General features: G+C 59.7%; 3 protein-coding genes across 3 annotated transcripts; 2 read left to right on the top strand and 1 right to left on the bottom strand.

The window, feature by feature from the left end:
* Positions 1-458: 458 nt before the first annotated feature.
* On the top strand, positions 459-8,608 carry SLC20A1 (solute carrier family 20 member 1). Its single transcript, XM_061440932.1, has 11 exons — positions 459-510; positions 664-1,128; positions 1,208-1,348; positions 1,432-1,517; positions 2,821-2,917; positions 4,498-4,617; positions 6,075-6,323; positions 6,407-6,956; positions 7,038-7,223; positions 7,486-7,570; positions 7,944-8,608. Exons 2-11 carry the CDS (start codon positions 810-812, stop codon positions 8,103-8,105), a joined length of 1,995 nt encoding a protein of 664 aa, XP_061296916.1. The 5' UTR covers positions 459-510; positions 664-809; the 3' UTR covers positions 8,106-8,608.
* An 840-nt stretch (positions 8,609-9,448) lies between these two features.
* On the top strand, positions 9,449-13,133 carry LOC133262046 (cytosolic purine 5'-nucleotidase-like). Its single transcript, XM_061440928.1, has 18 exons — positions 9,449-9,596; positions 9,924-9,997; positions 10,081-10,198; positions 10,276-10,371; positions 10,453-10,544; positions 10,635-10,692; positions 10,812-10,905; positions 11,038-11,091; positions 11,163-11,246; positions 11,370-11,411; positions 11,489-11,596; positions 11,688-11,754; positions 11,826-11,996; positions 12,151-12,202; positions 12,292-12,352; positions 12,433-12,609; positions 12,738-12,827; positions 12,910-13,133. Exons 1-18 carry the CDS (start codon positions 9,526-9,528, stop codon positions 12,967-12,969), a joined length of 1,569 nt encoding a protein of 522 aa, XP_061296912.1. The 5' UTR covers positions 9,449-9,525; the 3' UTR covers positions 12,970-13,133.
* Positions 13,134-14,367: 1,234 nt separating this feature from the next.
* On the bottom strand, positions 14,368-20,775 carry CKAP2L (cytoskeleton associated protein 2 like). The gene is made up of 9 exons (XM_061440931.1): positions 20,670-20,775; positions 20,225-20,420; positions 18,326-18,392; positions 17,117-18,117; positions 16,599-16,791; positions 15,813-15,968; positions 15,289-15,352; positions 14,839-14,977; positions 14,368-14,747 (listed from the first exon to the last, which is right to left on the bottom strand). The coding sequence occupies exons 1-9, from the start codon at positions 20,773-20,775 to the stop codon at positions 14,504-14,506; spliced, it is 2,166 nt and encodes a 721-aa protein (XP_061296915.1). The 3' UTR covers positions 14,368-14,503.
* Positions 20,776-21,343: the final 568 nt, after the last annotated feature.

Genomic DNA, 21,343 nt, shown 5'->3' with positions numbered 1-21,343 from the left:
TCTGCGGCTTGGTACTGCAGGGCCCGGTGCTCTGCGGCTTGGTACTGCCGGGCCCGGTGCTCTGCGGCTTGGTACTGCCGGGCCCGGTCCTCTGGGGCTTGGTGCTACCGGGCCCGGTGCCGCACCGGCGCTGCGCTGGGTCCGGGCCGTGCTCGGAGCCAGCCCCACACGGTGCCGTTCAACCCCGGGCCGCCGCTCGACGCGCACGTTGTGCCGGGGCACGCTGCCCGCGCGGGGTCGCGCCGGGCCGGCGAGGGCCGGGGGCGGGGCCCTGCTCTCGGCGCTGCCCAATGGCGGCGCGGCCTCGCTCCTCCCCTGCGGAGAACTGGCCAATGGACGCCGCGGGACGCGCGCAACGTCAGAGGAGGGGGCTCGGCGTGGTCACCCGGGGCGGGAGGGAGGCGCTTAAAGCGGCGGCGGCGGCAGCGGCAGCGGCGCCAGTCGGGGGCGGAGCGGGGGTGCCCGGGCGGACCGGAGCGGGGAGCAGCGGAGCGCGGCGCGGCCCTGCCGGTGAGCGGCGGCCTCGGGCCGGGCGGGCCGGCTCTGGGCTGGGCTGGGGCGGGGCGGGCACATGGCGGCGGGAGCGGGCGGTGGCGCGAGCGGGAAAGGCCGTTATCCGGTGCTCCCCCCCCCCCGCAGTGCTGATCCCGGTCTCTCCCGCAGGATGAGGAGAGGCGCAGGCCATGGCGCGGTGCACGGGCTCCTGCGGCCGGCGGGGCCGTAGGACGGTAGAGCCCCCTCGCGCCCTATAGCGGCCGCTGAACCCCTACTGAACTTCACACCTAATTTATTAAGCCCCTGCCTGAGCCATGGACCCGACCCCCACCGTGCTCCCCGCGCCCACCGCGGACTTCCTCTGGATGCTGATCTTAGGCTTCATCATCGCCTTCGTCCTTGCCTTCTCTGTCGGCGCCAATGATGTGGCCAACTCCTTCGGCACGGCGGTGGGCTCGGGGGTGGTGACCCTGCGGCAGGCCTGTATCCTGGCCAGCATCTTTGAGACTATGGGCTCTGTCCTCCTGGGGGACAAAGTCAGCGAGACCATCCGGAAGGGGCTGATCGATGTGAACATGTACAACTCCACACAGCAGCAGCTGCTGATGGCGGGTTCGATCAGTGCCATGTTTGGTGAGGAGCAGGGGGTTGAGGTGGGGGGCACTGGGGTGTCCCAGGGATGGTGTCTCACCGGGTTCTCCTTCTTCTCCAGGATCTGCTGTGTGGCAGCTTGTGGCTTCATTCTTGAAGCTGCCCATCTCCGGTACCCACTGCATTGTTGGGGCAACCATTGGCTTTTCGCTGGTGGCCAAAGGGCAAGAAGGTGTCAAGTGGTCTGAGCTGCTAAAGATTGGTAAGTCCAGCTCGTGGCCACCACGTGCACCCCTGGCTCCCCCTCCTGGCAGTGGGATGCTGATTCTGCCTCTTCTCTCCTAGTGCTGTCCTGGTTCATCTCCCCCCTCCTCTCAGGCATCATGTCTGCTATCCTGTTCTTCCTTGTCCAGAGGTTCATCCTCCTTAAGGTAAGAGCTGTTCACCCGTTTTCTGTCGCCTTGGGGCTCACAGATGCTCACTCCTCTGCCAGTTGGGTTTTGTGCCCCAGAACTTCTCCAGGCCCATCCATCCGTGTGCTGGCACTTGGGTGAGCCCTTCAGAGGAGCCAAAGGGATGGGAGAATGAGATCTGTAGCTGTTCCTCAAAGCAGAGTCTGGTGTGTGTGTGTGTGTGTGTGTGTGTGAGGATTTGTCTCTTTACCTCCTCTAAAACATCTGGGCCAGGCATCTCCTGTGGTTTCCAAGTGGTGAAGTAACCCGGAGCTGGGAAGGTCAGAGCTGCTCCTCAGGCTTTTCCTAAGTCCTGGTGCAGGGCTGCACCTTCTCTTGTGTCAGGCTGCAGATAAAGGCAATGGCAGCAGCTTTTGTGAAGCCAGAACAGCCAGATTGTGGGAACTGGGTGTTCTTCCCACCTGGTGCCCCAGGTAAAGTGAGGTGCAGGTTGTGGAAACAAGCACCTGCTGCTGGGAGTGTCTGAAAGCCCAGGTGGAGGAATTGGGCACCCAAAAGTGCTTGAAATGAAGGTGGCAGCTTTAGACCTCATATTTGAGATGGTGATGGTCCTGGAGTGCAGGATGCTGCCAGTGCAGAGCAGGGACATCCAGCCAGTTCCATCCAGAGGAGTTCCAGTGTTTTGTTCTGCATGCTTGAGGTTACCTGAAATTGTTTGAGGTCTTGGCTCTGTTTCTAACCCTGGAGATGTTAAGATCTTATTGCTGCTGGCCCTTACCTGGCAGCCCTTGTAAAACAATTCAGCATCGCTGCTGTCACAGTCTCCTTGTGTAACTGGCCTTTCTGAGCCAGGCTGGTCCTGTCATGCTTCGTCCTGGACCTGAATAGTCCAGTTGCTCCCTCCTGCTTGGCTTTCAGAAAGGCTCAGTGTGTTTGTACCAGCACTAGGCTCTGATTGCTGGGCAGCAGCAGAGATTAAGTGCTCCTGCTGCTCGGGTGAGGGCCTTTCTGTGTAGGTATGTGCCCAAATAAGCTGCTTTGTGGGTAATGGGGAGCTTTTCTTTTGTCCAAGTCAGCTGGACTGAGGTAAAAGCCTTGACTTGGGATGCTCGGCTGGTCCTGCCCTGGGTCACCTCACGGCTGACAGTGGCAGCTCCATGGGTGACTCCTGAGGAGCCGTTGAGAGCGGGAGCCTGGTGTTTGGAGCTGCTGTCAGCAGCTGACCCAAGGCAACAGCTCCCTTTTGGGAAAGGGGCTGCTTCTTGGCTGCTGGGCAGCCCTCAAGGTCCAGCTTTCTGCAGCAGTGCTCTGTGTTTTCCAGGCTGATCCTGTCCCCAACGGCTTGCGAGCTTTGCCCGTCTTCTACGCCTGTACTGTGTGGATCAACCTCTTCTCCATCATGTATACTGGTGCCCCTTGTAAGTACCCATCAGAACGCTTGCACCTGAATTTATGAACCTGTTACAAAACCTCCATTAAATGCACGATTTACCCCTTTTTTGCTTTACAGGGCTGAAATCTCCTAGAAGGCGGCTGGCCTGTGCCGGTTTCGGAAGGCTGCAGGCTAGCGTGCGCTGAGTCTGGGCTAGATAGTTGCCCAGCCAAAGAGGCCTGCTCAAACTAAACCCCTCCAGGCATTTCTCCTTAGACTTCCCAGGCATGGCAGATAACAGGACCCTTCCCCTTCTTTTACCTGGGCTAAAACTCGGGTACCTGCCTGCTGCTGGAGAGACCCCTCAGGCTGCCAGTAGCAAGGTTATAGGAGTAGGGATGGGGGCTGTGCCTCCTCATCCTCCTGTCCTGTGAGCAAACTCATTATCCCTGGTGAGAGGAGCTGGCACCTGTTCCGAGAAGATGAGTTTGTGCTGCAGTTTGAAAAGCCAAATTGCAATGCTTGTTTGGATGTTGTCTTGTAGGGGACAGGATGTGGGCAGGGATAGGAGAGGGCTTGGCAGGGGAAGGTGGCTTTGCTTGTGGAGATGGAGGCTCCGTAACCTCCGTCGCCGGGGTGTCTTGGCACGAGCTGTTGTTGGTCTGAACCCGTGTTTCCTGTTGTGGAGGAGCCGCTGGAGGTGGGGTGAGGGCAGTTAGTGCCAGGTCTGTCTGTAAACAGTGGTTGGAAAGCAGGGATGTCAGCATCCCCTTCCCTTGGCTTCCCAGCCTGGGGAGCTGCTGAGGGCACCGCTGCTGCCCCGAGGTCACGTTATCACTTGGCACCCAGGAGGTGGGTGCATGTTTATCCTCGGCTCAGCTGCAGGAGGGCTGGGTGAGCTCGGTGCTGCTCCAGTGCAGGGGCTGGTGCAAGCAGAGAGCCAGGAACGTGGGTGCAGCAGTGATGTGCTGGCGGTGGAGCAGTGAGTTATTGCCTGCAGGAGCTCAGTGGTCACAGGCACGCGGTACTCACCCAGGGTCTGCAGTGGGCTGTGCAGTGCAAAAGTGGTGCTAAAAGTCACACCGCTTGTGAGAGCTCTTCTAAGTGGGTCACCCAGCACCTTGGCTGCCTCTGCTGGAGCTCCTGGCAGCAGGAGACTTCCCCCCCGATAGCAAGCAGTGTCCTGGGGCTCGGGGGGGGAGCAGCCCTGGTCCTACCTGTCCCACGTATGTGTGTCTTCCCCCCCCCGGCCAGGGATGTGGTGCAGGCACTGCAGCAGCCACAGGAGTGCTTTGACATTGCAGCAAGGGAGGAGACAAGGGCTGTGAGGAGCCTCCGGGCTCACACCAGCCCCCAGCTGTGTTTGCCTGCAGGAGAGGGAGGGAAAGTGTCTGCACATGTGATAGATGAGCTCGTGGAGGGGGGGAGATTGTAACGGGGTGGGGGGGGGAGTGTGTGTGTCCTGTGTGGGTTTAGTGCTGGCATTCCAGCAGCATTTCTCCTTAGCAGGTAAATTAGCTCAGGGATGATGCAGGTGATGGAGTCCCCTTGCTGGGAAGAGCAAAGTCATATGTGGAGGAGGCTTTTGCCTGGAGGTTTTCAAAGATCCGTTGTTTTATTTCCTAGTGCTGTTCTTTGACAAACTTCCTCTGTGGGGTATCCTCCTAATTTCGGCGGGGAGTGCTGTTGTCTGTGCTCTCGTCATCTGGTTCTTTGTATGTCCGAGAATGAAGAAGAAAATTGAACGTAAGTAACACCTCTGTCTTTGCAATCCCTTGGGGAAGGGCACCCTCGGACTAACCAACTTCTGTTCCCAGCGGGAGATCTCATTAGCTGCAGGGCTGTTATTAGCAGGGGCTCCTCAGCTTCGGTTATCACTTAAGCTGCTCTGCAAACCCTGAGTCACTGGGGCCCATCTCATGGAGCTGGGCCCTGCTGCTCCCCGAGGCCCCTCACAGGAGCCCTTGTGCTGGTACCTGGCTGCTGGCTTCTCCCCTGGAACTATGCAGGATGGCAGCAGATACCAAACAGCTTGATTGCCCTTTAATAGAGGAGAGAAGAAGGCTGGAGACAACCTGCCTGCTAACCGGTGTAACCTTTAATCCTCCCTGTACCTGCTGATCAATCTTTGGCCTGGCAGATGCAGATCACAAGTTTAAAGCTGTGTAAGCTGATGAAATCCTTTCCCTGGAGCAAAAACATCAATTGAAAGGCATCCAAAAGAGCAGTCAGTCCCCAGCTCTGCCTCCTGGAAGCGCCGGCAGCAATCCTGGAGTCGTGTGTGGTCTTGCATATAAATGTCGCTTGGAGGCTGCGGGACCCGAGGTGTTGGAGATGAGGGATAACCAGTGTCCTTGTCAGACTGGTGTAACTGGGGTGTGACTAACAGCTTTACGGCAGCCTTTGACAATCTTCCAGCTGTTTTGAGCTTTGCCTTAACTGCAAGGAGAGCATCGCTGCAGGGGCTTGATGGCAGGCTGAGGGGCTGGAGGCCACAGCCTGGCCCTTGCAGTGAGCAAGCATTCTGGGTACAGGTCATGTTTGTGACCAGGAGGTGATTTTTGTTGTTGTACGAAGGAGCTGACCTCATGTTTTCACCTGGAGAAAAACATGCTTTTCCTGGTAGAGGGGGAGGAACAGCCTCAGTTTCCAGGGCTTGGTGCTGTAGTTTGGCTTTTCCAGTGGGACAGGAAACCAGGCTGCCCTCGGGAGGTGGGGACCAGCTCCTGTTTGGGTTTGTCACCCTCCAGTGGGAGCTGGAGAAGAGCCCGGGCTGGCTGGAGCTGATGGGCTGGCAGGGCCAGGTTCTCTGGGGACCTTCCCATTGGCTCCAGGGGTCACAGCCACTCCAGGAGCGGGTCCAGAGCATCCCACGGCTGCCGGGAACTGGGGATGGGACAAACATGGCTCAAAGAGGAGCTTCTGCCATAGGAAAAATGGGCATAAAAGCCCCATAATGGTGCTTACCACACCCCGTGTGGGTGGTGGGGGTCTATAAATAGGAGATGAGTTGGCTTGTGACTGTTTGGCTGCTGTGCCTGGGCCAAGGTGCGACTGCCCAGCAGCTTCCAAAGTTCAGGATGGGGCGAAGCTGTAAATTTTATTTAGCCACCATAAATATGCATGGCGAGGGCCATGTGCTGGCTCCTGGCCTTGGGTGCAGTGATGGAAAAGGGGTTGATTCCAGCTGCCTCCCTTCGCAGGAGAAATCAAGTCGAGTCCTTCTGAGAGCCCCTTGATGGAGAAGAACATCAGCCCCAAGGAGGAGCAGGAGGAGCCCAAGGTGCCTCTGGGCGATGCCAAGAGCCCTGTGGCTGATGCAGGGCTGGCTGTGCCCCAGCGAGCCCCGGTGGAGGACAGGACGGTCTCCTTCAACCTGGGGGACCTGGAGGAGGCCTCGGAGCAGGAGCAGCTCCCCAGCCTTGACCTGAAGGAGACGAGCATCGACAGTGGTGAGTACTGGGGGGTGCTATGGGGGTGCTGGGCGGTCTCCCCCCACCCCAGGGTGCTCAGCCCAGGCCATGTCCCTTGTCAGGAGCCGTGCGGCTGCCCAATGGGAACCTAGTCCAGTTCAACCAGGCTGTGGGCCACCAGCTGAGCTCCAGCGGGCAATACCAGTACCACACCGTGCACAAGGACTCGGGCCTCTACAAGGAGCTGCTGCACAAACTGCACTTGGCCAAGATGGGGGACTGCATGGGGGACTCAGGGGACAAGCCGCTGCGGCGCAACAACAGCTACACCTCCTACACCATGGCCATCTGCGGCATGCCTCTGGACTCGCTCCGCGCCAGGGACACTGAGGACATGGAGAAGCTGACGTGGCCCGTGGCGGACACCAAGAAGAGGGTCCGCATGGACAGCTACACCAGCTACTGCAACGCGGTGGCTGATGCCCAGCCGGCTGCGGACGTGGACCTAAACACGGCCCAGGCGGAGATGGGCATCGGCGACCGCAAGGGCAGCAGCGGCTCCCTGGAGGAATGGCAGGACCAGGACAAGCCTGAGGTGTCCCTCCTCTTCCAGTTCTTGCAGATCCTCACAGCCTGCTTCGGCTCCTTCGCTCATGGTGGCAATGATGTCAGGTCAGTTGGATCAGCAGGTTGCTGGTGCCTTTCTTGGCCTGAGCATCTGGCCCTCTAGACCAGATCTCCTTTCCCTTCCAGCAATGCCATAGGGCCCCTGGTCGCACTCTACCTGGTCTATGAGACAAACGATGTGGCTACCACAGTGGCAACTCCCTTCTGGTTGTTGCTCTACGGGGGTGCAGGGATTTGCATCGGCTTGTGGGTCTGGGGAAGGAGAGTCATCCAGACTATGGGGAAGGACCTGACACCCATCACACCATCAAGGTAAGGCCTTGCCGTGGGGCAGGGAGAGGCTTCAGGCAGCCCTGAAGCTGCATCCTGCTCCTGAAGCCCTCCCCCTTCTCTCTTGGGGGTGTCACTGCTTGGATGGTGGAGTTGGGGTGAGCATGGCCCTGTAATGCCCCCTCTGCACCCCTTGGAGGGGTCACTGTGGGGGTCTGGAGAGCCAAGTGAGGAGCTTGCTGGGTGCTGGGCAGTGAAGGGTGTAGCCGGTGCCCTGCTTCTCATGCGCTTTGTGTCTTTGCAGTGGCTTCAGCATCGAGCTGGCATCTGCCCTGACAGTGGTGATTGCCTCCAATGTTGGCCTCCCCATCAGCACCACCCACTGCAAGGTAGGTAGGGACCAGCTTCAGCTGGGGGCAAGCTCATCTCCCCCCAGCCTGGCACTAACCAGGCTGAGCTGGGCAGGAGGCCCTGGACCTGGCTGCCCTTCAGTTCCCAGCTCTGCCATTTGCATCTCAATGTGGGGGGGCAGAGGCTGCCCAAGCCTGGAGGGGGGGAGTCGCTGGGTGCAGGGACACTCAGAGGAGTGATGGAAGGACAAAACCCCTTTCATGGAGCTCTGGGCTCTGCCAAGTGGCTGTGGGAATGGGGGTGCTACAGTGCCCTGGTCCTGCTCAGTGTGGCAGCTCCTCACTGGGCTTGGTGGGGTTCCCCTCATGGTCCCTGGGCTCTGGGGCAGTGCTGAGCGTGGTCCCCATGCAGGTGGGCTCGGTGGTCTCGGTGGGCTGGTTACGCTCCAGGAAGGCCGTGGACTGGCGCCTCTTCCGCAACATCTTCATGGCCTGGTTCGTCACCGTGCCCATCTCGGGGCTCATCAGCGCTGCCATCATGGCTGTGTTCAAGTTCGCTGTGCTCAAGATGTGAGGACATGGGTGCTCGCGCCGCTCCTGCTGCTGCCCCTGCCCCGGGAGCTGGGGGCTCATCCCGCCAGGGCCATCGTCACCTCTGGGGCTGCTGCAGTCCTGCCCTGTGTTGTCACTGAAGTATCTTTATGTTTGTTTTCTAATGGCCGTGTCCTGGAGCTCAGTTGCTGGGGGCAGCGCCTGCCCCCACCGTGACTCCCCTGCTGCGCTGTAGCGGTAGATTAGCAGTTATGGGAAGCCACTTCTCTTCATTTTAATGAGTTATTAAGGTCCCCTGGCAGTGATTCCTCCTTCAGTAAGGACTGGGGCTGGTCCTTGCCCCCCAGGGCAGGGCCTGGGGGTGTCCTTCCCCCCCTGGGCTGTGCTGTGTTCAGCTTTGCCTCCATTGCTGTCGTGGTGTGGACACCAGCTGCTGCCCAACCATCCCCTGGGGGGCAGCCCCTGCCCCCTTTCCCCCCCCCGCGCTGCTACCTCGGACTCAATAAAGGTTTCCTTCGTACGCCAGCGGTGCCTCTGTGCTGGGGGGTGATGGCCCAGTGTCCTGCCCCTGTCACTCACATCCTGCCCCATGGCTTCTGCTTGGCCTTGTGCCCTGGGAGGGAGCAGGGACTTGGCTGCCTGATAAGAGCCCCACATCTCTCATGGTGTGATGGGACTGCGTCTAAACAGCCCGGGGGGGTTTTATCAGTGCCCCACACCTGGGGTGTGTGTTGGGGGGGTGTCTGTTCCTGACTGCCTGTTGCCAGCCCCATGCCAGCTCCATGTCCCCATCCTACGGATGCTCCCTCCCACCCTCCGATCCCAGCCCCGGTCAGGGCCGTGCACTGGGACCCGCGTCACCCCGGGGTGTTGCAAGAGCAGCCGGTGATTGCGGCGGGACCGCGGCTGGCCCCGGGCCTTGGGGGGCAGCTTCGTACCTCCGGGCTCCCTGCGGTGAAGGGATGGAGCATCCCCGCGGGGCTCTGACCCCCCGCCTTGTGCCCATTTCCCGCGGGCACTGGGACGCGGGTCCCGTCCCTCCGGTGTGCGGTGCCGGGCAGGGTCCCCGGCGCCAGCCCCTCCCCGCGGCGCCCATCGGGGCGGCAGCGGGGCCGGTCCTTGACCCCGGTTAATGATTTGCCGCCGGTCGCCCCCCGCTACCGTCGGGCAAACACCGGCCCCGGGGGGGGGCACCGCGGGGGGGCTGGGGAGGGGGAGCCCCTGTTGTGGTTGCCCGGGGGGCGCTGCCCCATGGAAGGGCACTGGGGGTTCCCCCCTCTCCACTGTGGGGGTCCCCACCCCGTGGTGCCCCAGGTCCCGTCCCGACTGTTGCGCCGGGGGGGCTGGGGGGGGGGGGGGCCGGGCCGGGGGCAGGGTCGGGGCGGTCCCCGGGGCTTCGTTAAAGCGGCGGCGGCCGCAGGCGCCGGCCCGAGGCGGCGGCAATGGGCAGCGAGGGGGAGCGCGGCCCGGGGCCGGGAGACCCCCGGGCGCTGCGGAGGGACTGCTTGCACCGGTGGGACCGGGAGCCGCGGGGCACGGGGATAAGGGGGGGGCACTGGGAGGGGGTGCAGGAGATGAGGGAAGGACCTTAGGGGGTGAGGAGGGGACAGAGGCCCTGGGGGCCCCCATGTAATACTGCCGGGTCGGGGAGGCAAACACCACCCCCCTTAGTGCCCCCCCTCCGGCTCCATTTCCAGCTCAAAAGCCCATTTTTCTGCTCCAGTAACTCACTTTGGGGCCCTTGTCCAGGGATGGGGGAGAAGGGGGGCCGGTCCCCATCCACTCCTCATGCCACCTCCAGCCCTACCCTCCCCCCCCGTAACCCTCCCATCACCCCCAGGATCTTTGTGAACCGGAGCCTGGCGCTGGAGAAGATCAAATGCTTCGGCTTCGACATGGATTACACCTTGGCCAGTGGGTCTGGGGACCCTGGAGGGGGTGGGGTGGGGTGACCCCCCCCATCCCCTGCCCACACCCCCCATTGCCCCCATGTACAGTGTACAAGTCCCCCGACTACGAGGAGCTGGCCTTTGCGCTGCTGCTGCAGCACCTCGTATCCATCGGGTACCCCCCCGAGATCCTCGCCTACAAATACGACCCCACCTTCCCCACACGGTGAGGGGTGCTCGAGGGGGTGAGTGTGGGGGGGGTGTCACGGGCGGGACCCCCCCGCTGATGGGGTGTGCACGCAGGGGTCTCGTGTTCGATGCCCTGTATGGGAACCTGCTGAAGGTGGATTCCCACGGGAACCTGCTGGTCTGTGCCCATGGCTTCCGCTTCCTTAAGGGGTGAGTGAGGCTGGGAGCCCACAGGGATGGGGGTGCCGGGGGGCCCTTGGTGCAGGCTGCAGCTCCTTGCTCCCTCCCCAGGGCCGAAATCCTGCACTATTACCCCAACAAGTTCATCCAGAGGGATGACATGAAGCGCTTCCACATCCTCAACACCCTCTTCAACCTCACAGGTGAGTGAGGCACCCCCACCATGAGCCCCCCCACCACGGTGGGTGCTGCTACCCAGCCCCCATGCCCCTCCTCATCCCTTTCCCCCACAGAGGCCCATCTCTATGCCTGCCTCGTGGACTTCTTCACCAACTGCTCCAGATACATCAAGTAAGAAGGAGATGGGGGGGCGGAACCTGGTGTACTGGGGAGGGGTTGGGGGGACTCTCACTTGGAAGAGCAGCCCCTTCACATTCTCCCCCCCACCTCCATTTTCCCAACCATTGCAGCTGTGACACTGGCTACAAGCACGGGAACCTCTTCATGTCCTTCCGCAGCATGTTCCAGGACGTGCGCGAGGCCATGGACCACGTCCACCTCTTGGTGAGGGCAGCAGCAGGGGTCCGGGGGGGGGCTTTACTGGTGGAGGAGGTGCTGAGGGCCCTGAGGATGCCCCCCCCACACCTGGGATGGTGTTTGCCAGACCCCCCCCCCCCATCCACGTCCCCTCTGCAGGGCTGCCTGAAGGAGAAGACTCTGGAGAACCTGGAGAAATATGTGGTGAAGGACGTGAGTGTCTGTGGACCCCCGCTTCCTGGGACCCCTCCCGGGTCCCCCTGTGCTGACTTGCCTCTCGCCAGCCCCGTGTACCGCTGCTGCTGAGCCGCATGAAGGAGGTGGGGAAGGTTTTCCTGGCCACCAACAGCGACTACAACTATACCGATGTGAGCGGGGGGGGACTGTGTGTGTGTGTGTGTGTGTGTGTCTGTGTGTGTCTGTGTGTCCCACCCTGGGGGTACAGCACAGGCTGGGGGCTGACAGGGGCACGATGCTGGGTGTCTCTGCAGGCCATTATGTCCTACCTGTTCGACTTCAGCGATGGGGACAAGGTGAGTCTGTCCTCCCCAGGAGGTGTAGGGCATTGTGGGGTGCCACACGCAGCCCCTTGCTGACACCCCCCTGCCAGGCTGGGACCGCACAGCGCCCCTGGAGATCCTATTTTGATCTGATCGTGGTGGACACCCGCAAACCACTCTTCTTTGCCGAGGGCACCGTCCTGCGCCAAGTCAACACGGTGGGGCCGCGGGGCAGGTTGGGGCACCGCAGGGTGGATTGACCCCAGGACGGGCACCAGTGACGGTTCCTGGGCTGCTGTTGTCTCGCAGGACACGGGGAAGCTGCGCATCGGGACATACACGGGCCCCCTCCAGCACTGCGCCGTCTACTCTGGCGGTGAGCAGGACTCCATGGGCAGCCCGGGGGGGATGCGCCTGCGCCAACGCCCTGATGCCTGGCTCTCGCAGGCTCCTCGGACATGGTGTGTGACCTGCTGGGCGTGAAGGGCAAGGAAATCCTCTACATGGGCGACCACATCTTCGGGGACATCCTCAAGTCCAAGAAGCGGCAGGGCTGGCGAACCTTCCTGGTGGTGCCCGAGCTGGCGCGCGAGCTGCAGGTCTGGACGGAGAAGAGTGGTGAGCAGAGCTTGGGAGGACTGGGGAGGGGGGCTCGAGCCTCCTTCCCCCCCTGCCATGATGGCCAGACCAGCCCCAGTGGGACAAGCCCGTGTTGGTTGTGTCGGGCAGTGGGGATGCTGCCTGTGCTGAGCCGGACCCATTGCGCTTGCAGAGCTGTTTGAGGAGCTGCGGAGCCTGGATCTATTCCTCGCGGAGCTGTACCAGTAAGTGGGCATGGGGCAGGCTGGGGGAAGCAGAAGGGGGGTGTGGGCACCCATGGGGGGACCCTCCAGCCGGGTCTGTCCCACTGCAGGCACTTGGACAGCGGCAGCAGCGAGCGCCCGGACATCAGCTCCATCAAGCGTCGGATCCAGGTGATGCCCGGGGACAGCAGCGCGCTCCTGTACCCACCGCTGCCACGGCGCTGGGTGCCCTGATCCCGCTGCACCCGCAGAAAGTCACGCACGAGATGGACATGTGCTACGGGAAGATGGGCAGCCTCTTCCGCTGCGGCTCGCGCCAGACGCTCTTCGCCAGCCAGCTGATGCGCTACGCAGACCTCTACGCCGCCTCCTTCATCAACTTCCTCTACTACCCCTTCAGCTACCTCTTCCGGGCCCCTCCAGTCCTGGTGAGCCGCTCGCAGCCCCCCCCCACCGCTCACCCACCGTGCCTCAGTTTCCCTGGGGGAGGCATTGGGTGGGCACCAAGCCCTTGGCTGCTGGGGGCCGGCCCCTCTCAAAGCCCCTCCACACACAGATGGCTCACGAGTCCACGGTGGAGCACGGCCGTGGGGACACGGGGGAGGCCAGCATGGCCCTGGCCCAGCATGGCCACCCCAGCCCGCAGGTGAGGCGCAGGGATGAGGCCATAGGATTCCCAGCACTGACACCCTGGTGCTGTGCCCACTGACCCCTCACGTTGGCCTCAGGTTGCTGCTGTCCCCCAGGACTCCAGCGGGGAGGAGGAGGAGGATGATGGAGAAGCCTGAGCCCACCCCACACCAGCGGCTGCTGAGCTGCCGCCCCCAGGAAGGTCTTTGGTGGCCCTGGGCTGCCTGGGGCTCCTGCTCTCACTTGTGGCTTCCCGGGAGCCCCAGCTCCTCCCAGCATTGGGAGAGCCGCTGGGGGTGTCCCTGGACCCCCCTGCACCATCGGTGGTGCAGCACTGGGCTCTGGAGGCGACTGCTGCTCCCCAGGGTTCCCTTCCCCTTCCCCGGCCCTCCTCTCCCTCTGCCCTTTCCTATTTATAAGATACTCAAACTCTTGCACAACGGAGATGTAGAATTGGCTGTTCTGAAGGAAAACGCAGGCAAGTGCAAGCCCCTGGCTGAGGGTGGCAGCTTTGAGGGCAGTGCTGCCCACCAGCGGTGCCCTGCACCCCCTTGGGAGCCTCAGGCCGGAGCCAAGCCCGTGCTGGGACACCCTGATGCTGCTCCAAGGCTTTTCCCAGCATCAACGTTTCTCAATAAAGATGATGAGCCAATGCTGATGGTGGCTATGTTGAGAGGAGGCAAAAGGAGGGGCTGAGGACAGGATCGATCACTGCTTGCTGAAGACCAGGAGATGACATCAGGGCTCCCTTTCACCTCCTCAACACAGGGAAAATGGTGCCAGCCTCAGCAGCTGCCTGTGTCAGGGTGGGGGACAGCCCTTGGGGGTGGCTGGGGGCTGCTATGGGGCACTGCAAATGGGGCTGCTCCCCCAGAGAGTGAGCAGCAGGTCACGGAGGGGACTCTGCTGTGCTCTGGGGAGGCCCCCCCCTGCAGCCCAGATCCAGCTCTGGGGCAGCAGCACAAGAGGGGCCTGGAGTTGTTGGAGCGAGGCCAGAGGAGGCCACAGAGCTGCTGCAAGGGCTGGAGCAGCTCTGCTCTGGAGCCAGGCTGAGAGAGCTGGGCTGGGGCAGCCTGGAGAAGAGAAGGCTCCTGAAGGGGAGACCTGAGAGCAGCTCCAGTGCCTGAAGGGGCTTCAGGAAAGCTGGAGAGGGGCTTGGGACAAGGGATGGAGGGACAGGCCAGGGGGAATGGCTTGAACCTGCCAGAGGAGAGACTGAGATGAGCTCTTAGGCAGAAGCTCGTCCCTGTGAGGGTGCTGAGGCGCTGGCACAGGGTGCCCAGAGAAGCTGTGGCTGCCCCATCCCTGGCAGTGTTCAAGGCCGGAGTGGACACAGGGGCTTGGAGCAAGCTGCTCCAGTGGAAAGGGTCCCTGCCTGTGGCAGGGGTTGGAGCTGGAGGAGCTTTAAGGTCCCCTCATGCCAAACCAGTCTCTGAACCCAGGAGGTGCCCCACAGCCAGACTGACATCCTACTGCAGGAAAAATCACAGCTAAGCAGCCACAGGCAGGCCCAGGGGACACCCCCCTGCCCCACCCCACATTGAATCCACACAGAGAATTTATTTAGAACAGTGCTTATATATTTAAAACAGGCTTATCATGTACAACACATACATATTTACAGTTGATAGGCAACAAGAGGAGTCTGTGAAGTGCAGGGCAGCAAAAAGCCTGCACCCTGCTGGGAAGCCCTCAGCAGCTCTCAGGGGGGTACAAGCTCAGCCCCTCCAGCTCCGCCACCTCCGGCAAAGCCTTGTTTTTCCGGAAGAAGAACTGGGTCTCCTCCTCAGCATCCAGGATTTCACTGAGGGACGACACCACAGGGTCATGGTCCCTCAGCAGCTCCGGGTAGCAGCTCCCAACCCGCTCTATGCGCGCTGAGCGCCGCACAGGCGTCAGGAATTTCAGCTCTGGGCCTTGCAGCAGCTCCTTTACTCTGCACAGAAGACAAGAGGCCTTTAGGTAAACCCTGAAGTGAGCACGGGCACACGGGTGTTTGCTGCCAGGAGCAGGCAGCTCAGCCTTACCTGGGTACAGAGGTAACCTGTAACTTGATTGAAGCAGGCAGACTGGTCAGGGACCTGCCTGGCAGGCAGGGAGTCACTGCCACGTGCTGCCTCTTGCTTGGGCTCTTGGGCTCCTCAGGACCTGGCTGTGACTTTTCCCCTGACGGGAGAGGCAAACGGCAGCACAGTTGCAGAGAGGGTAGAACAGGGCAGACAGGGAGGGAGCAGAACATGCTCCGGCCACAGCAAGGGCATCTCACTACAGAGTTTTGCTGGGCCAGGCCCATCCCCAGCCCTGGCAGAGAAATCTCACCCCACTTTTCATATTGAAACTCTGGACTTTCACAACACTCAGTCTCCATCAGAGCCAAGGGTGCTGGGATAGAGTGCAAACCGTGCTGCTTCCCTGCCTGCAGCAACCAGAGAACCCCAGCCTGCCCATGCTCCAGTGGCCTCACATGCACACATTACCTTCTGGTATTTGGTCTGCAGTCTTCAGGATATTAAGGACAACTTCTCTGAGCTCCTGCAGCGGCTGCAGGGAAAGCAGAGTGTACGTCAAGGCAGGCCTGACTTGCTAATGGAGACCAGAGTTACAACCAAATAGGAGAAAAGCTTTTTGCTTCATCCATGCTGGAGACAGTGGCAAAAAGCTGCAGGATTCCCCTTCTCCAAGGGTGAGCTGTCAGCACACAGGCTCAGCCACAAACCCCACCACATGCTGCAGTTGTGCCACCCAGACCAGCACTGAGCTGCTGGCACATCACTTCCAGCTACAGCTCCAACACAGCACAGGGTGCATATGCTTCCTGGCCCCATTCCCACCTGCACAGACCTGCTGGCTGGGCTAAGTGAAGCCAAAGTGGGATCGGAAGCTCTAAAGGGCTTTTTCTCACAAGTGTCTGGTGCTGCTAAAGTCATCCCAGAATCCAACCTTGGGATCTGGAGGAAATGTGCTCCTGCAGGGAGCTACCGGAGAGATGCGCCTCACTTACCACAGCGCCAGCACAGACCGCAGCTCTGTACAGCCCTGCCGCATCAAAGGGGCCGCTCCGGGCGAGCAGTTTCGCTTTGCAGATCCAGAAGTTGGCAAATTTCTCTGCCTGGGGCACATGAGACAGCACCTCCAAGACCTCCTCGGTCTCAACACCCTGTGAGAAGGGCAAGGTCTCAGAGGCAAGCGTCAATTGCAAGGGCCGGTGGTGTGCACCAGGAAGCTGCCGGTGCACAACCACTCTCCCAGTGCTCGCTAGCGAAGGGAGGGTCTGAAGGGGCAGCTCTTCAATACGACTGGGGACATGTAATAATTTTCCTGCCTCAATTTTACCCTTTGTAAAATTAGTCTGGTATTTCAGAGGGATAAGTTCCTCAGTGCTGGCACTAACAGAGTCACCAAACCCCAGAGCAGGGCTGGTGGTCAGTGCTCCCAGAGGTGATGCTGCACACTGGCTGTGATGTCCCCCAGGGACATGCCTCAAGCCGGCTCAGCCAGCCTGGGTTGCTGCTGCAGAAGCTCCTGCTGCAGAGTCCCCTGCCAGACACCAGCAGTGACACACACATGCCCCCCCGTGACCAGGTATCCTCCCCATTGCACTGCATGCCTTTGGCCCATCCATAACTCCTTGAGGACTTGAGATGTGACCACTCTGGCAACTGCAGCCCCGCATGAACATTTGCTCTAACCCCCTCTGTGCTGTTGGGGGAACGTGGCCCTACCCTCATCTCCCTGGAAGCTCCAGGGCAAGAGGAGCCCATCCAAGCAGCTTCTTTCCCATTCTCACCTCCTCAATGAGCTTCAAGCACTCAGTTAATACATCGTTGATCTTCTCCAAGCAATGCTTCTCCAGTTCCTCCTGCTTTTCTTTCTCCTTGACATTTCTGCAGGGCAGCTTCACTGCCTTTTTCTGGAGCAGCATCATAGGTGGCCGTTTGTACGTCTTGCCTTTGGATGCCAACCACTCTTCCAGCTGTTTCCTGTCAAAGGACCCAGGGATCACTGTCACCACCCCAGCAGACCACCAGCACTTGCCAGGCTGCTGTTTTCCCTGGGAATCTACCTCTAGCCAACTTCAGCAGCTTGGGGAGAACATTTATCCTCAGCAGGTCACAGACGAACCCGAGGCACCACTGAACCTCAAACCCACCCTCCTCTTTTCTGGGACATCAGCCTCACAAGTTCACAAGTAAGGGGACTTCAGACCCCGTTTTCAGCAGATTGGTGCAGGTTCACCCAGTTAAACACTTCCAGGGGACAGGAGAGTTTAAAGAAAGGACAGAGCTGGCCAAAGCGGCTACTTACTTGCGATCTGCTGCTGACACGTTCTTGGGAACACGCTTTGCCTGTATGCCACTTGCCTCTGGCAAGTCTCTCCTCCTAAAATTGCCTTCAGTTGCTTGAGTTTTGGAGCCCTGTGTGCTGCAAGGCTGGTTTTGGGGGACTGTCACTTGGGATGCTGCTGCACATCTGGGAGGCACCACCTTCATGCCCCTCCTATCCACCTCCCCTTTAGCTAGGGACCTTTGCCACGGCACAGTGCCACCTGGCTTCAGGCTGGTGTTCAGGTTTGTGGAGCCCTGGGGCCTGCCAGAGGCCAGAGGCTTTGTGGGAGATCTTTTCATTTGAGGGGGTCTACTCTGGTGCTCAAGACTTCCCACTGGAAACGTGCAGCGCGGTGGCTTCTCTGTGGGCTGCCTTCCTTTAGGTAGCAAATGAGTAGATGCAGTGAGTGGCCAAGGGGACTGCAACGGCCGAGTTTTGGTACTTGGGTTTTGAGACATGCTCTTTGAGCCTAGCAGGGTTTTCCTGAATTTATCCTCAAATGGCTCTTCCTTAACCTGGCAGCTATTCATTCTGTCCTTTGGGCCTGTGACTGCTCTTGGCTTTATGGCTGAGCTTTGCCTGTGAGCCAAGTGTGTGGAGGCCTGTGCACAGTCGTTTTCTTTGTTGCACACCAGCCTGTCCTCCAGACCCTCATTTGGAGGGCAAGCTGTCCCAGGAGAGGGGTGGCCCCTTCCAGTCAGAGGTGCTGCAGTGGGGTCAGTCTCCTGCACAGGCTTCTTGGTCCTTTCTGGATTTAGGTGACCACAGTTTGCAGCTGGGAGCCTCACTCTGTTCTGTGTGGGGTGGCTCACGGGAAGCTTTGCACTCTTCCTTGGCTGCTCTGGATGTGCCACCACTGCTCTCTGGGACGTGCTTGAAGACTTCTGTGCAGCATGGCCAGCATGCCACTTGGGTTTGGCACCAACTTCACCATCACCCTTCCCCTTGTTTCCAGGAACATCCTTCTTGTTCCTGTCGACCTGGAGACAAGAAGTGAACCTCAGGTCAGTCCTGCCCCAGCCCTGCCAGCCCAGGGGTGACAAAGCACTTGTCAACAGAACAGGAACACAAGAGGCTGCAGACCCTGCTCGGGGTCAGGAACTCACAACCCTCATTTGGGGACCCTGTTTGGCCCAGACTCCCTTCAAGCACAAAACACAAAACCAGACTCAAAAGATTTCTACTTACATGCTGCAGTTTAGACACTGGTTCTAAGGGAGGATTCAGGTGATTTGTCTGGTCCTTTAAAAAGGGTCTGTAGGAAGTCAAACAAATATCAGGCATTTAACAACTATGGCACAAAAACGCTGATGTCTCAGTCACAGGAGCTAGAAGCAGCTTTTGGAAACCAAAGAGCTATCAAGGAAGTACCATATTGTACCCAAAAAGCAGCACAAACCAGTCCTGCATCCACCTCTGGAGGCCTCAGTACAGGAAAGACATGGACCTGTTGGAGAGAGTCCAGACAAGGGCCACAAAAACGATCAGAAGGATGGAGCATCTCTCCTGTGAGGAAAGGCTGAGAAAATTGGGATTGTTCAGTCTGGAGAAGGCTCCAGGGAGATGTTAATGCAGCCTCTCAGCTCTTAAAAGAGGGCTTATAAGAAAGATAGGAAGAGACTTTTCAGCAGGGCCTGTTGTAACCAGACAAGGGGTGATGGGTTTAAACTAAAAGAGGGAAGATTCAGACTGGATGTGAGAAAGAAATTCTGTACGGTGAGGGTGGTAAAACACTGGCACAGGTTGCCCAGAGAGGTGGTGGATGCCCCATCCTGTATGTGGCTCTGGGCAACCTGATCTAGATGAAGCGCCTGCTCATTGCAGGGGTTGGACTAGATGACTTTTGAAGGTCCCCTCCAACCCAAACTATTCCATGATTCTATGACTGACACCCAAGGTTGCCACAAAACTTCTGGCTTTCACTGACAACACAAGCAAGCGCAACAGCTCCTGCAGGCAGTGGGCCTGCAGGTTTGGAGGCTCCCGCTGCTGCTGTCACACACTGCAGGTCACAGCAGCGCCCCAGAGTTTAGTGTGTTGCAGCGAGCTGCAGCCCCACAGCTGCCCAGGCACTGGGAGCAGAGCAGGGAGGTGGGAGAGCAGTGCTGGCTGTCAGCTCCCCTCATCATCCTCCCTGAAATGCAGCCAGTGGTGTGGTTCTCCCACCCCTTGCTCCGGGGCCTGCAGCTCAGCCATTAGTGAAGATTAATGCCTGTGCAGATTTTTTTCTGTAATGAAAGAGCCCGGAGAGTTAGATGATTGTCCTCTATGCAAGTGGTATACTAAGCCAGAATGAAAGATCATGAATCTTCTCTGCAAATTTCTGTTATATTAGTGGTGTTTTCCAGAGCCCTGGTACCAGGGACTGTTTTGCTCTTTCTGGTCTCGGATCCCACTTCCCTTTATCTTCTCCCCCACTGAGAAGGTTTACAGCTTCCCCTGCACTACAATGCCATGAGGAATACTCACTGCAACAGGGAGTCTCTCAAGTGTTCAGGTTTGCCAAGCTCAGCAGGAAGGTGCCTCGCTGCCCTCACACAGGCTGGTTCCAGAAGAACCAAGCAGGGCAGAGCCAGGTGACTCCCTGAACACATGCTTGAGACTTTCTAAAAGCACTGAAAATGCCCCTTCCTAATGAAAGGGTCATTAAAAAGCAGCAGAGAGACATGAACCACCCTTTATTCAAGACCCAGCTACGAAGCTGAGCTGTTGGCACAAAGACTGATGCTGCCAGACCCAAGCACTGGCATGAGAAAGTTTCACAGAGGCTCAGAAAATACCCGGAAAGGACAATATCCACCACCAGGAAATGACAGCATCCATCAACACTCAAACCATCCCTTTGCCTCTGCTGCCAGTAACTCCACAGAGCGCTGCTGGATGCCATGGGACCGTCCCAGGCGCTGATCTGGCAGCGAGGCACAGGCAGGAGGCGGTCTTTGTACAGCAGTGAATCACTACAGGGAGAAGGCAGACCCTAGCAAGGCAGGAAAAAAAAACATCTAAACCTCAGAATCACGAAGTGCTTTCTGCTGGAAAGGACCTTTACAGAACACCTCATCCAAACCCAACGTCCTCCTGACTTACTTTGCGCTCGGGCATTTTGGCTTTCCTCTGGCTGCAACATAGTCCTGGAGCCGTCTCCTCTGCTCTTCTGCAAAGAGATGGTAGGAAATGCAGCGCACGCACAACAACCTCAGTGCTGGATCAGAATAAATGTGTTTTACACTCACAGCATTACTGTACTGCTCCCCACCTGAGCCTGGCGATGCTGCTTCCAGCACTCAGTGTTGCCCAAAGGCTCACTGGGACATGACCAGAGCTCTCCAGCCCTCACAGCGTGATGCTTAAAACCTCAGTTGTGCGAGGCTTGGGCAACTTCCAAAAGGAAAGGGAAGATGCTACCAGTGGCCCTGCTTCAGCTGCACATCCCATAAGCCTGTACCTGCTGTGGCCAAGCCCCCTGCTAGCGCACGCTGGTGGGAAGCAAAAGGGTCTCAGTGTGTGTGTGTGGGGGGGTGACAGGGGATACCTCTGACACCTCCGGCCTGGCTGCAGTACCGCCTGGCCTGGTTGAGGTCCAGCACTGGCCCATCCCCAGGGCCTTGCCCCTGACCCTGGGGCTGTGCAACGCTCATCTGACGGACAGAGCCTCTGCCCCCCAAGGCTTCCACAGAGCGACCCCTCTGCACCCCACTGGGCCACCCAAGCCTCGGGACAGCCCCAGCCCAGGGCCAGTCGCGATGGCCCGAACCACCCCGCCCCTACCGCACGGAGCCCCGAGGCCGCCTCACACCAGCCCAGCCCCAGCCCCAGCCCATGCCCCCCGCCACCCGCCACCTCCCACCGCTCCGGCCCCACCACGACCGCCGAGCCGCTCACCCGGAGGAACCGTCCCAACCCGCTCCATGATAAACAGCCGCCACCAACCGTCGCGCGGCACTTATTGGAGAACGCCTTCTTCAAACCGACCAATGGAGAGAGCGAAACCGCCGGCTCCGGGCGGGGTCGGCGGGCGAGCGGAGTTGTGATTGGCTAACGGCGGGCAGGGGGGCGGTGACAACGCAGCGGGCGGAGCAAGGCCATGGGCGGGGCCTGAAGCGAGGGAAGCTCATTGGCTGCTGCCACGTCCATTAGACCTGGTTTCCACCAATCATGGTGCGCGGGGCGGGACGTGCTGAAGGCAGGTCCTGGTCGCGTCATGCC

The sequence above is a fragment of the Pezoporus flaviventris genome, unplaced genomic scaffold (assembly GCF_033815535.1).
Source record: "Pezoporus flaviventris isolate CSIRO_AGI_PZ_B2104156 unplaced genomic scaffold, CSIRO_AGI_Pfla_v1 ptg000184l, whole genome shotgun sequence".
Lineage (NCBI taxonomy): Eukaryota > Metazoa > Chordata > Aves > Psittaciformes > Psittacidae > Pezoporus > Pezoporus flaviventris.
This window is presented reverse-complemented; position numbering and strand designations above follow the sequence as displayed.

What these genes read in the sequence shown, in the direction of transcription:
- SLC20A1 (XM_061440932.1), top strand. Translation starts at nt 810, where the DNA reads ATGGACCCGACCCCCACCGTGCTCCCCGCGCCCACCGCGGACTTCCTC. An exon ending in CATGGTGGCAATGATGTCAG is followed by an intron (nt 6,957 to 7,037) that starts GTCAGTTGGATC and finishes TTTCCCTTCCAG; the next exon opens with CAATGCCATAGGGCCCCTGG. An exon ending in ACACCCATCACACCATCAAG is followed by an intron (nt 7,224 to 7,485) that starts GTAAGGCCTTGC and finishes GTGTCTTTGCAG; the next exon opens with TGGCTTCAGCATCGAGCTGG.
- LOC133262046 (XM_061440928.1), top strand. Translation starts at nt 9,526, where the DNA reads ATGGGCAGCGAGGGGGAGCGCGGCCCGGGGCCGGGAGACCCCCGGGCG. An exon ending in AACTGCTCCAGATACATCAA is followed by an intron (nt 10,693 to 10,811) that starts GTAAGAAGGAGA and finishes CAACCATTGCAG; the next exon opens with CTGTGACACTGGCTACAAGC. An exon ending in TCCGGGCCCCTCCAGTCCTG is followed by an intron (nt 12,610 to 12,737) that starts GTGAGCCGCTCG and finishes CTCCACACACAG; the next exon opens with ATGGCTCACGAGTCCACGGT.
- CKAP2L (XM_061440931.1), bottom strand. Translation starts at nt 20,775, where the DNA reads ATGAGCGTTGCACAGCCCCAGGGTCAGGGGCAAGGCCCTGGGGATGGG. An exon ending in CCAGGCCGGAGGTGTCAGAG is followed by an intron (nt 20,421 to 20,669) that starts GTATCCCCTGTC and finishes GGCAACACTGAG; the next exon opens with TGCTGGAAGCAGCATCGCCA. An exon ending in GCTTGAAGCTCATTGAGGAG is followed by an intron (nt 15,969 to 16,598) that starts GTGAGAATGGGA and finishes CCCTTCTCACAG; the next exon opens with GGTGTTGAGACCGAGGAGGT.